The sequence below is a fragment of the Montipora foliosa genome, chromosome 2, assembly GCF_036669935.1.
Source record: "Montipora foliosa isolate CH-2021 chromosome 2, ASM3666993v2, whole genome shotgun sequence".
NCBI lineage: Eukaryota > Metazoa > Cnidaria > Anthozoa > Scleractinia > Acroporidae > Montipora > Montipora foliosa.
In genome coordinates, this window is record NC_090870.1 from 1,800,561 (window position 1) to 1,813,060 (window position 12,500).

The following is a 12,500-nucleotide window of genomic DNA, read 5'->3' on the forward strand; positions in this document are numbered from 1 at the left end:
TTTTCAATAACCAGGAATTGAGTTTTCAAGGAGTCTTTATAAGGAGAAAAAGCCTATTTTGATATTCCTTACCACATCCTGCAAGTTAAGCGCATGCATGAGCATTTTAATTTTTGGTTTTAATGTTTCCCTAATAGTCAATTTTGGGCTCAATTTTTGAAATGTCTCTTTAACTTAGCATGATGCACTCAACAATTTTCACCCAAGCAAAAATTCAAGGAGTTTTCAAGCAGTTTCCACAAAAATTATCCTTTTTTTCAAGGGCCTTTCAAGCTCCTTTGATGTCCAAAATTAAATGCCAGGGCTTTTCAAGGACTTCAAGGAGTAGCACGAACCCTGTACTAAGTTCCAACCCAAAGAATCCCACCTGGAATAAAAATTATTAAAGAGATACCACAGAGACTGACAGAACATTAATATTTATTTCACCAAACTGATGCAAGATTCCACTAGGATCAGAAAGGCACTTTCAATAGCTCGATGATAAAAATAAATTATTGTTTTTGAGACACTGGATCAATGCTCTATATTTTTTGTAATATTACTACCCAACTCAGAGAAAACTGAATAGAGAGAATAATTTGTTTGTTCTCTACATATGATCCTGCTTCAATATAATTTGTATCATAATGTGCATCACTGGTAAAATTCATTAACAATTCCAGACGGTGATGAACAATTATGTTAGGATCCAAAAGTTTAACTTCAAGTACACGTTTTGGATTTAAAGGTCAGCTATAACTGGTGTTCAAAACTGACCTGTTGTCCCTGGAAAGCTACTGTAGACTGTAAGGGGCAGATCCAGGATTTTTCTTATGAGGGCGTGCACAACTAAGGAATGGCATAGCTGACTGGTGACATTTTTTTTGAAGAGCTGCATGCTAAATTGGGTGTGGGATCACACACAGCATTCTTAAGCCTGGATCTTTCAGGATTTTAAAGTTAGCCATAGCAGGCTCTTACATAAAAAATAAATAATCTTCTACTTGAAATGTAGGCTTACATGTAAAATTTCACCTGTCAGGTGATATTAGCAAACACACTTTTCAAAATATAGAGAAAGAAAAGAGAAGTGATTTAATATTCTAATAAAGTAGCACCTTGAGGTTTGTCACTAGCATTTTCCAATCTTATGTTACAATGATGACTACTGTACAGATTAACTCTGGCTACTGCTGAAGATTTTGCTAATGGAGAACGCCTTGTAGGACAAAGGGTTAACAGTTTTAACTTGTTTGGAAAGTCATGCTTCTTCCATTTCAACCAAGACACCACCACAGTCTTTTGGATGCAGAAAAACGACTGGCTTACCATGAGCGCCAATCTACAAAAAAGAGAGGAAAACTATGAGATCAGTTATTCTCAAAAGAAATAGTGGTTGAGTTTTTTATCCTCACAGGATTCTAATGAATCTCTGTAAAACGACAGTATACCATTCTAGCCTTTTAACCCTTTAACCCCCAGTGGCCATTTAATAATACAGATTTTACTGTGTCTAATGCTAGACAATTTTACTTGTCAATGGCCTTAAAGGGTTAAGTAAGACATTTTGTAAAAATCTAATTCTGAAATTATAATTAGTGTCCTTCCATACCATCATAATCCCATTGAATATTCTACATAATTATAATGTTATTATATAGCTAGAGCGACTTTCATATGACCTTGAAAAATAAAGTAACATAAAAACAGAACACAAACAATAATGCAAAACATTTAATTGGCTTATTGAACAAAACAAACGAGCGCAAATTTTCATTGGCTTAAAGCGAACACAGATGCAAGCAACGTCATCTCTCCATGGAACTTTCTGGAAAGTTTCCCTTTGACATCATTTGAAATGCAGTAATGTGATTTGGTGATAAAACTGTTTACTTCCCATACTAGGAGTTTCTTTCGCGGGAATAAGGAAAAGCTTTGTTTTAATCTTGCCAAAGATTGGTCCGTGAAACAAATTGCAAATGCTTTTTCAAGGTCATACAAAAGTCTATCTAATTCTGCCATTCTGGTAAATTTCCAACCTTTGGTTCTGCATTCAAGGATCTTATGTTGTGTTCCTTCAAATCTTTCATGGCAGCCTTGATGTCGTCAACCTGGAAAAAAGAGAAGTCATGATAAATTTACAAATCAGCATGTTACAAATCAAGCACATTGTTCATCTAAAGTCCATAGAAGTTGAGTGCTTTCCTCTGCAGAGTTGACTTTCTAAATCTTTTTTCGGAATTACTTACTATTTTACATCTTACCTCAATACAGATGTGATGTATACCTCCATCTGCCTTCTTCTTGAGAAATCCTTCTATAGGACTGTTGTCTCCCAAAGGGTGCAAAAGCTAATGGGTTGGAGAAAAGAAACATGCCAGTTAAGTGTCTCATGCACATTCAACTTCCTACCCCAACATTTCCTTAACAACCAAGGTAAAATTAGCCAGTATCAAAAACACCATAATACCCTTTGTTTGTCCCTCCAAAATTTTGTATAAGCATTGTTTCCAGTTCCTCTTGGGACCCTTGTGAGTCTCAAGAGAAAATAAAAACAATGCTTATGCAACATTTTGGAGGGACAAACAAAGAGTGTTATGGTACTTTTGATACTGGCTAATTGGTTCTTTTCTTTCAGGGCCTCAAGTCTAATCCTCTTTAAATGAAGTATTAATTCACTTTGAACAAGGCAATTTGGCATTTCCCATTAGTAGGTTGTTCCAGTGGGAAAACAAAGTCAAGTCTCTATCCTTCAAGGAATTTTGTTTGTTACTATAATTTTTTGTGTACCACCAAAAAAGCCTGGCTCCAGTTAGCAAGAATAGGCCACTTCAAAAATACCATAATACTCTTTGTTTGCCCTTATTTTTATTTTCTCTTGGGGCAATTATTGTAAGTCCCAAGAGAAACTGGAACTAATGCTTATGAAAACTGTTGGACCGCAATCAAAGAGTATCATGGTATTTTTTGAAAGTGGCCTATGAAATAGTTCAGGTTAACTTTTCCACTCCTTTATTTGGAGCAAATTGTTTTCCTAAATATGTCATAATGGTAAGTGCCCAAGGAAAACCATTTTTTTACTAATGAAATGAGCACACAAAACTAGTGCTCCTTGCCACCTACTGTTATTAGGTAGGTCCATTTCACCACTAAATGCAGGTTGAACATAAAATCAGCACAAAAGAATGTGATGTTATAAATTACCTCGAGTTTAGTGTTCCCAAGATTAACAAAAACAGTCGAAACTCCATGCTCTGGCAAATCCTAGACAGCACAATCATAAAAAACAAACCAGGTCCACTGGTACCTTCCAGTATTCTCTGTCTAACACCATACAATTTTACCTGTCAATGGGTGCTGGTATAGGGGTGAAAGGGTTCATGGATCAGTCATTTGTAAAACTGAATGTGATGATCAATACATGTAATAAAATCTAAAAGGGGTTTGAGAAACAATATTAAAGTAATAATTATTATTGATGTAATTCTTGCAGTTTGTATGAAAATCCTAGGAGAAAGACAAAAATAACCTGAGAATTTAACTCACCAATATATCACTAACATCTGCACCTAACACATTTTCGTACATTTTACTGGCCTTGTCTGAAAAACAAAAGCAGTAAAATGCTATGAATAAAAAGGCCATAATTTGCAGGAATACTATGAAAAAGGTGTTACAAAAGATCCAGTTAAAAAATAAATAAAACGTACCAAGATCAGGAACAGCAATGGCAACATGGTTCAATTTTCCAAGATTCCACAATTTTTCTTTTTCATTCTATGAACAAACCATGCAGAACATTGGTTTTAAAAAAATAAGAATAAAGAGGAAGAGAGAAAACAAACAGCTACTACTAATGATCCAACAAATGGCAGTGTTGAATAAAGAACTGAAATTAAATCACCATCAAATGATTGAAAGCAAGAAAAAGGAATTATCTGCATTAACCCAAAGACGGAGTCACCAAAAGTACTATGATTCTCAGTTGAGTACGACACTAGGGAAGTTTGGTGACAATGTTTCAATGTTAAAGTTACCATGTTGTCAAGGGCAACTTTCTTCCTTTCCAAGGGTAACTTTTTGGGTTTTGACACCATTTAACTGGCAATGGTCACCACTTGGATTCAACTGTTACACTGTAGATTTTGCGGCGGGTCTAATTTGCAGGTCGCAGGTCGTGGGTTGCAGGTCATTGTTTCACCAATACAGAAAGTATCCTAAACATTCTTAAAACCTAACCTTAGGCCTAATTACCCCTAATCAAAAGTTTTTTGGGCTAAGGTTAGCTTTTAAGAATGTTTAGGATACTTTCTGTATTGGTGAAACAATGACCTGCAACCCGCGACCTGCGACCTGCAAATTAGACCCTCCATAGATTTTGGCGGGCTTCAACACTCAAGACGTCAAGGCCCTAAAAGTTAATACTCCTGGAAACGAAGCAAGTTGCCCTTGACAACATGGGAACTCAAATGTTAAAACTTTGTCGTGAAACTTCCTAGTTGCATACTCAACTGAGAATCACAGTGTGTCTTTGGTTTCATTCCAATTTTGAGGTGGAGTCGAGGACAAATTACCTTTCATTAAGTTCTAGCTTCCATTCCCCCGACACATGCTTTATTTTCATTTTTAATGCAGATATTTTAGTTATACCACTTACTCATGTTGCCACAATGCTGGAAAAAACAAGGTTTAGTACTTAAAGGGCCCAAACGGAAGCGGTTTTGGAACAGGGGTTTGAAATTTTCCGCCTATTCTCAAAACCAATGAGATTGCAGAGATTGCAGAGATTTGGAAATTTTGATCGCGTGCAGAGAATAACTTTAATTAATGGCATAGATAATACATGCTAGCTCGCATGCATGTGAAAATTGACACAAATTTCGTTCTTTCTCTATTAATTTTTCCATTATTGTATTAAAATACATAAACAACGCCTAACATGTAGTATTTTTTTGCAATCATGACATGCCAGCCAAGTCAAAGGCCAAAAATCGCACTAACCTTAAAACTCACTGATGACATCGAAGTCCTTAGTCCATTGTTAACCTGTTGTTATTAATGAATCAGTCAAAACAATTTTTAAAATTGAAATAATCTAGTACTTAAAAAAAACTACCAACCTACCTGAATATTATAAACCGCTCTCTGAGCAAGCAGTAAAACACCTGAACGTCGCAGTACCGAACTGAACATTTTTGAAAGAACATCAACTCCGTGGAGGACTGGTAACAAATACCGTCTCACACCGTCGCGTCGGGGACAGGGAGTCGGGGGATGTCCCTTCAGAACTGCAGTCCGGGAAATGGCTAAGTGACCGCTTATAACAGGGTGCCCGCCTAATACATAGGCCCTGCCAGGGTAAACCCCGACAAGCGACATGGCCCAAAAGAGGTAGCGATAGCACATAAAATGAAATCCTCAGGCGAATGTCATCCTTTTCCTGCAAAATTCCGACAGCGACGTTAAGGTCGAGAATTAGCGACAAAGAAATAAAAAAGGAACGGTGGTTTGGTTTCACACAATTTTTCTTTTCGTCCACAAAAATGACTGGAAAGCATTAGAATGGACTATTAAGCAGTGAAAATGTCCTTTTCAGTGCAGACGTGGGACGAAATTAAAGCCGATTTGATATCAGAAAAAGCCAAGTTTTCTTGCCCGTGATTAAAGAATTGCACAATCAGCAACTTTGAGGGAGGCTCCAGCACTTGGGTAAGTAGCCTGACTTCTGGCTGTTATACACAATTGTGGTCTCATTTACACAGAAGCCCTTCAAGATAATTCTGCCAAGCAATAATAATAATAATAATAATAATAATAATAATAATAATAATAATAATAACAACAATAATAATAATAATTAGTAGTTATCATGTAACTACTCTTGTAAAGGCTCGGGAAAACAGCTTCAACATTTGACAAGAGAATCCTGATAGTTGCTACCGTAGTTGGTTTCCTCAGATATCGTGTTATTCTGGACAAATTTGCTAACTTTGAATACCCTCGATAAACGGCAATCTTGCACCAGAATTTCAACCCAACTTTGGCCGACTCTTATCGGCAATGAATGCATTCAATCGCTCTAAAAACACATATAATATCGACAAAGATGCCCTGGGAACGAGGTTGTTGTTCAATTTTGTTGAAGCTGTTTGGCAGGGCATAAAGCCTTTTATTTAAGTAATTGTTTAGTGATCGTAGTAAAATACCTTTTATTCATAGATTTTTTAGCAAAATTTGAAGATAAGTAGTGTAATTGCGAAGATCTTAGAGGTTGCGAAATACTCCGGTGATCTTCAACAATTACAGGGTTAGCTGACTTGGTGTGAGGCAATAGACAAATTGAACTCCACTGATAGGCAATATGTACACCAGATTTAATCAAAATTAAAAAAAATTCAGTTCCTTGAGTTGCAAAGTAACGACAAATTGTAGAATCGTCGATAATCTTACGATGTAACAGTAGTAGTAGCGGTGAGTAGCGGTGATGGTGGTAGTGGTAGATGTAGATGTAGATGAGGGATTGAATTCGGTCGACGACTCACACCAAAAGATAGCTTGATAGGATATCCATTGATAGATAGCAAGTAGCAGATTCTACGATCGCTGAACAATAATAGCTGAATATAGACTACCATAAGAGTACGTAATTTCATAATAATGCGTACGTGGATAAAACTAAGGTGTTCAGTCCAAAAACGCGCGCTCTACAGTTTTCTAAACTCCCTCGCGGAACATGTAGTAGCTATCGATAAACATGAAACTGGGGTGCAGGGATGGCGCAGTGTTGAGAGCACTCGCCTCCCACCAATGTGCCCGGGTTCGATTCCCAGATCCGGCGTCATATGTGGGTTGAGTTTGTTTGTTCTCTATTCTGCACCGAGAGATTTTCTCCGGATACTCCGGTTTCCCCTCTCCTCAAAAACCAACATTTGACTTGACTTGCGTTAATATTCGTTAATATTCGTACAGTTTACAGTGTCTCCAATTAGTGCTCCAGCGCTAGTACGACTAGACACTTAAATAAAGTTCCTTTCCTTTATCGAAGCACGTTTGTCCCTTAAGATACTATTTATATTCACTATGGCGTTTCAAAACTAACAAGTAGCTCTGTCTTATTTCAAGTTTTCCTAGTTTCACGGCTCACTGGAAGAAACATGCACGCTGACTTCAACAATATTATTAAGATGGAGTCAAGAAGCTAGTAACAAATCTAGGTGAAACTCAAAAGGAATCAAGTTTAATTGGATAACAGTTTAAATGCATGAGTCATTGAATAACGGAATAGGTAGATAGCGGGCAGACACTAGAGTCACACGGCTGTTTCTGTCCCAGACAAAGCTCCTGAATTCTCTAACTCTCCCTCTTGAAACATCTGACTTTTCACAAGTTTAACTACTTGATTACGGTCTCTCCAGTCCAGCCAACATCTGTGGTGAAATCTTACTGTTACTATCAACCAAAACCCGAATATACACAACAGAAACACACTCAGTGAAACTAGCCCCGCGCCAGTCCATCTGTCCGTGATGAAAAAGTAGTACCAGGCTCCTTGAGCGCATAGGTATGAGCTTGCTATCACTAATGGACTGAGAATCAGGAAGCAGACGAAGTCCCCACAGAGAAAACGACGCTCACGACGTCCTTGGCCTCGAGTAACCCACTAAAATAAGAAAGAAGTTGTCAAGGTTAATCATATAACGTTTTCAAAGATCACCAAGGACAAGTTTCAGGAGCTCAAGCATCAAACAGAGCCTCTATCTCCACTAATTCCTTGAGTCAACCCTTTCCCGAATAAATTTATTTTTAGGAACAGGTTTTTCTTGCGAAAGTTTTCATGTTTCCCTTGGCACTGAGATAGCTCTGTTTTAATTGGCTTTTACAACAGTGGGCTTGGTGAATCTCCCACGGGAAGGGTTGCCATTGAAAAAAGAGGCTCTCCTTTATGAAGTCCTGCAAGTTTTTTGATTTTATTAGCTTGCTGAATCGCGGTCACTATCTGCCGACTCACAAAGAAAACTTGCTTTTCTTTGTTCTTTAAGTATTGATAGTGAAAGAAAGGTGGCCGAACACAGTTTTCGCGCGCGCTCTTGCTAACGCAATGCAGCGCGCGCGCAAGGATTGCGAAAAAGATAAACATGGCTTCAATACAGCAATCATTTTATTTGCTCAATGTTTCCGCTATCTGTACTATTTTTCGTCATAACTGAACAAAGTCTTTTATGAGAAATGTATGTTAGAAAAGTTAACGATGCAATGAATCCCGCAATTCGCAGATATTTCTTTGTTATTGAAAAAGAACCCAGCTAAATGCAGCGCATGCGTACTGTTAAAAATTGCGATTGAATGCGAAATAGCTTTCTCGGAAATACGCCTATTTCTCGAGAACCACTTGTTAGAATTTAACGAAAATTGGCACGAAAATACTTAAAGAAATAAGTAACTGGAATATTGAAAAAAATTTGAACTTTAACAAAGGAAATTCTAGATTTTCTAGTGAACCTTCAACCAGGGATGATTAAAGATCTCTCTGTCAAATTGCTATTGAAATAGTGTTGACTTTTGAGCATCGTTACCAGCTTGTTGCATGCAAATTATAAAGAAAATCTAATGACCAGATTTTCTGCAAATAAATATAACCGACTTTAAAGTCCTCTTTATATTTATTCATGTTGCCATGGCAACGGTATAGACGTCATCTAACTATCAAAAAACCGAAGTTCGTGTTGTTAACTTGCTTGCTACCATTTTTGGCGACCAAAGTATCAAGGGTTTTAGAAAAAAAAAGGTAAATGAAACATAGGTATCATGAAACTGTGTTCAGCCACGTTAAGTTGTCTTTAACCAGGGTACCCAGCAAGATCATGCTCGCTGTGAGCTCTCCATCTGCAAATGCGGAAGTGTTAACTTTCACCCTAATCTTCAGCGTTTAAGCACATTACGCAAGTGTAAGGCGATAGCTTTTCACACGCGATAATGTTCACTCGGTCTAAATTAAATAGGCCATTTCCGAGTTCATGTCTGCCTCCTCTTCTAAGCGAGTCTAAGTGCGAAGTTTTTGTGATGTAATTAGTTCTACTTTACATATGAATGAAAACTAATTTTCATAACAAGAACTTCGCACTTAGACTCGCTTTGAAGAGGAGGCAGGCATGAACTCGGAAATTGCCTACTCATTCGACCTCACCTGTTCAATATTCGGCGTCGATGGCACACGTGACTAAATGCGCTGAAAACGCCACTGCACACTGGGGCAATTTGCTTACGCCAACAGTCGCGAATGAACTTTGCTAAGCTGATAGCTCAAGTATGCTCCAGGCTTAAGGGAGACTCAAGCTGACCCTTGGGATATATGAATTTCAATCATTTTGGACGAAAAGGAAGGCAGATTCCACAAGACACATAGCAGGCGCGCTTGTCAAAATGTCAGTTAGTGTCCATAACAAGGAGCCCATAACGAGGGATCCTGTCATACATAATACAGTAATGTCGCGCTTCCCTTTGTTGATAGGAAGCCATTTTGTTGAATTTTGCCGAAGACAAGCCACGACCCAAACACTCCTTCTCTTTTCATCTCTGGTTGTTACCAGTTCGGAGTTAAAGGGAGGGAATGAAATGCAATGAATTTGTCTCTTTATTGTTTTGAGGAACGAACCTACGTACCTCTTTAAGGGATCTCGGGATCCTGGTTGTACGATATCTATAACCACATATTTCGCAAGAGTTTTTATTAGCCTTTGAGAGCCATTCCTCCAGACAGTGAACATGGCATTTCCCAAGCGTTCCTGAACAGTGACAGGGGCTAACTAATGACTCATTGATTGTTTCGTCTCTACAAATACGGCATGTGTTTAAGAGATCGTCGGACGAGAGGGATTTGACATCCAGATGAAAATCCTGAAGGACAAAATGAACAAAACAGTAAATGTGATCTTAGATTAACTCTGATAGTCCAATAATTTTGAAATGTATTGTGATGTAAAATTAGTTATTTCTCGAAAATTTTAGCCGCCTAGTTTTGTAAAAAAAAATCGCTCAAACGAGTGAATCTTCTATTTGTAGTGGGAGTTGTCGTCGCTGCGACCAAAGTCTATGTCATGTGTTACAGTCAAGCTGTCAGTCGGATGCAAGGAAGGCCATTGGTTGCTATACCTGTGAGAAAGCAGGGGCTGGTAGTGTTACGCTTAAGAGCTGTAACACTTGCTTCTTCGGTTATTTTTGTTCCTCCATAGTTTCCTTTTGCGATTATCAATTCGAAGAAAGTAAAATTAGCTTTTTCAAATTATTGAAACCGATTCAGGTACAGAGGTCTAGAAGACCTAAACAGCAACAAATTCCATTATTATTAACTCCAGAGTTGTTTTGAATGTTTAAGATATACTTACAGGCGAATGATTTGTCTCGATCGGGGATACCCTCTTCTCTACTGCAGGAACTATATGCCGTTTTTCCAGTATTGGTTCTGTATCTGCCATACTGCAAGTTTATTACTGCCGTTTAATTTCTATAGATCTTTTTGATGTGTAGCTGATTCCTGTCATTTATTTATTTCCTATTGTTTATTTGTTTATTTGGATTATTACGTCACATTGATTTCCAATGCCTTTTAATAATAGGTAATTGCAAGGTAAGGAAAGAGCCTCGGCTTCAATGGCCAGGAAACAAGTTTTTCAATTATTGATCATTTGTTCAATCTGTGACGTGAATCAAGACCAAGAGATTCGAAATGTTATAATTAGGTATTATCTTAATGACGTCAAGCCAATTGTAACATAGACAGCAGAGCATTCAAAGGTATTTTTTGCGCGGTGTACGAATATGCGGGGCCGAGAAGCAGATGTTAAAAAGTGTTATTGAAATCCAAAAGAAAATTGGGGTTAACCACGCATTTTTCAAAGATAATAGACGCTCTCACGGTTTTTACCGCCATCTTGTCTGGGGGCAAACATGGCTAAATTTGCAGTAAATGTATGGGATTTTGGCCGAATTTGAGCCGGTGTAGCGCCGCTATAAAAAAAAGGGACAGATTTCCAACTTTTGCCACTACTTTCAATAGTTTTATTGATATAATTCATTCAACAGAAAATAAGGTCATTAAGAAATGTATGACGTCCTTAAATTCGAATAATAAATCTTCTCATGTTGCTTCTAATTTCGCGGCAATTTGCCGTGATGATTCTGGAAGGGTTTGTACGGAATCTTAAAAATTCGTTCATGGTCGTTGTAGCCTTAATCCGTTTCATATTTCATGAAAATAATCTCAGAATAAATATCTTGAAAGACACTATATCTGTGGAAATCTGTCTCTTTTTAGCGGCGCTACAGCGGTTCAAAGTCGGCCAAAATCCCATACATTTACTGTAAATTTTGCTGTGTTCGCCCCCCAACTAAGATGGCGCCAAAAACCGGGGAAGAATCTGTTGATCAACAACATTTGTAAAAAGCTTTAAAATAAAATGCAATGTATGGCGTTCTTTTCCAAATTGAATCTTAAATAAATACATTTTCTTTTTGGATACCAAGATCACTTGCTAATATCCCTGTATCAGTAAGCACTACCCATAGGAAACCCGAGCTTAGCTAAGCCTAACCCTAACCAAATCCACACAAATCCAAATCTTCCTTGCACGGGTGGATCTAGCTCTGTCCAGTTACCTCATTTTTCTTGAAGTTGGTACGAACAGTGCTATTGAAGTCCGAGAATTTGATTTTGTCGTCCGAGTTGATGAAGGTCTAATTGCTAACGTGAAAACATTGAACGGCTGACGTTTGGAGGGTTATCCCTTCGTGAGAGAAAAGTGCTATTCACGTTAGTGACGGCGTACAAATGGGACGTTTTCAACCAACCTCTAGGAACACCAACAACAATAGATAAATGTACGACTTCTGGTGGACGAACAAAAGAAGCTAATGAGAGATCTTTTGTTTTCGTCCACCATGGTCACGTGAAAACCTCCTATTGCCAAGTAATGGGCCATTTCCGAGTTCATGTCTGCCTCCTCTTCAAAGCGAGTCTAAGTGCGAAGCTTTTGTAATGGTAACGAGTTCTACTTTACATATGAATGAAAACTAATTTTCACAACAAAAACTTCGCACTTAGAGAAGAGAAGGCAGACATCAACTCGGAAATGGCCTATTCATTTTTGACCGTACTTATCAGGGTCGGCCAGAGGGGGTAGTGGTATACCAGTATACCCGAAAAAAATTCGCCAAAATACCCAAAATTAATGGAAGCATTATATACTCTATACCTGAAATTCAAAGAAAGTGATATACCGAATACCCGTATTTAAGCTGCAATATACCGTATACTCGATTTAAAAAGCCCCTGTATACCGTATACCCCAAAATCCTGGCCGACCCTCACTTATTAAAGTTTGACCGACCTAGACACTCTTTCAAGAGGCTGGACTGTCTTAATTAGCAGTGGCTTTTGTTTGTGAAGGAAGTGTGCGTCACACGAAAAGTCACACTTTTAAAATATTCCTGCGTAAGTTTTAGGGAGACAAGATATGAAATTG

At 38.0% G+C, this 12,500-nt stretch overlaps 2 protein-coding genes across 2 annotated transcripts; both read right to left on the reverse strand.

The window, feature by feature from the left end:
• Positions 1-403: 403 nt before the first annotated feature.
• On the reverse strand, positions 404-5,192 carry LOC137991991 (methylmalonyl-CoA epimerase, mitochondrial-like). Its single transcript, XM_068837021.1, has 8 exons — positions 5,107-5,192; positions 4,984-5,028; positions 3,693-3,759; positions 3,529-3,584; positions 3,187-3,246; positions 2,247-2,333; positions 2,022-2,093; positions 404-1,324 (listed from the first exon to the last, which is right to left on the reverse strand). The coding sequence occupies exons 1-8, from the start codon at positions 5,173-5,175 to the stop codon at positions 1,244-1,246; spliced, it is 537 nt and encodes a 178-aa protein (XP_068693122.1). The 5' UTR covers positions 5,176-5,192; the 3' UTR covers positions 404-1,243.
• A 2,099-nt stretch (positions 5,193-7,291) lies between these two features.
• LOC137991091 (E3 ubiquitin-protein ligase MARCHF3-like) lies at positions 7,292-10,454 on the reverse strand. The gene is made up of 3 exons (XM_068836213.1): positions 10,365-10,454; positions 9,643-9,876; positions 7,292-7,642 (listed from the first exon to the last, which is right to left on the reverse strand). Exons 1-3 carry the CDS (start codon positions 10,452-10,454, stop codon positions 7,292-7,294), a joined length of 675 nt encoding a protein of 224 aa, XP_068692314.1.
• Between the last annotated feature and the right edge of the window lie 2,046 nt (positions 10,455-12,500).

What these genes read in the sequence shown, in the direction of transcription:
- LOC137991091 (XM_068836213.1), bottom strand. Translation starts at nt 10,454, where the DNA reads ATGGCAGATACAGAACCAATACTGGAAAAACGGCATATAGTTCCTGCA. An exon ending in TCGAGACAAATCATTCGCCT is followed by an intron (nt 9,877 to 10,364) that starts GTAAGTATATCT and finishes TTTGTCCTTCAG; the next exon opens with GATTTTCATCTGGATGTCAA. An exon ending in TCCCGAGATCCCTTAAAGAG is followed by an intron (nt 7,643 to 9,642) that starts GTACGTAGGTTC and finishes TTCTTATTTTAG; the next exon opens with TGGGTTACTCGAGGCCAAGG.
- LOC137991991 (XM_068837021.1), bottom strand. Translation starts at nt 5,175, where the DNA reads ATGTTCAGTTCGGTACTGCGACGTTCAGGTGTTTTACTGCTTGCTCAG. An exon ending in CATTGCTGTTCCTGATCTTG is followed by an intron (nt 3,585 to 3,692) that starts GTACGTTTTATT and finishes TTTGTTTTTCAG; the next exon opens with ACAAGGCCAGTAAAATGTAC. An exon ending in TTGGGAACACTAAACTCGAG is followed by an intron (nt 2,334 to 3,186) that starts GTAATTTATAAC and finishes CCAACCCATTAG; the next exon opens with CTTTTGCACCCTTTGGGAGA.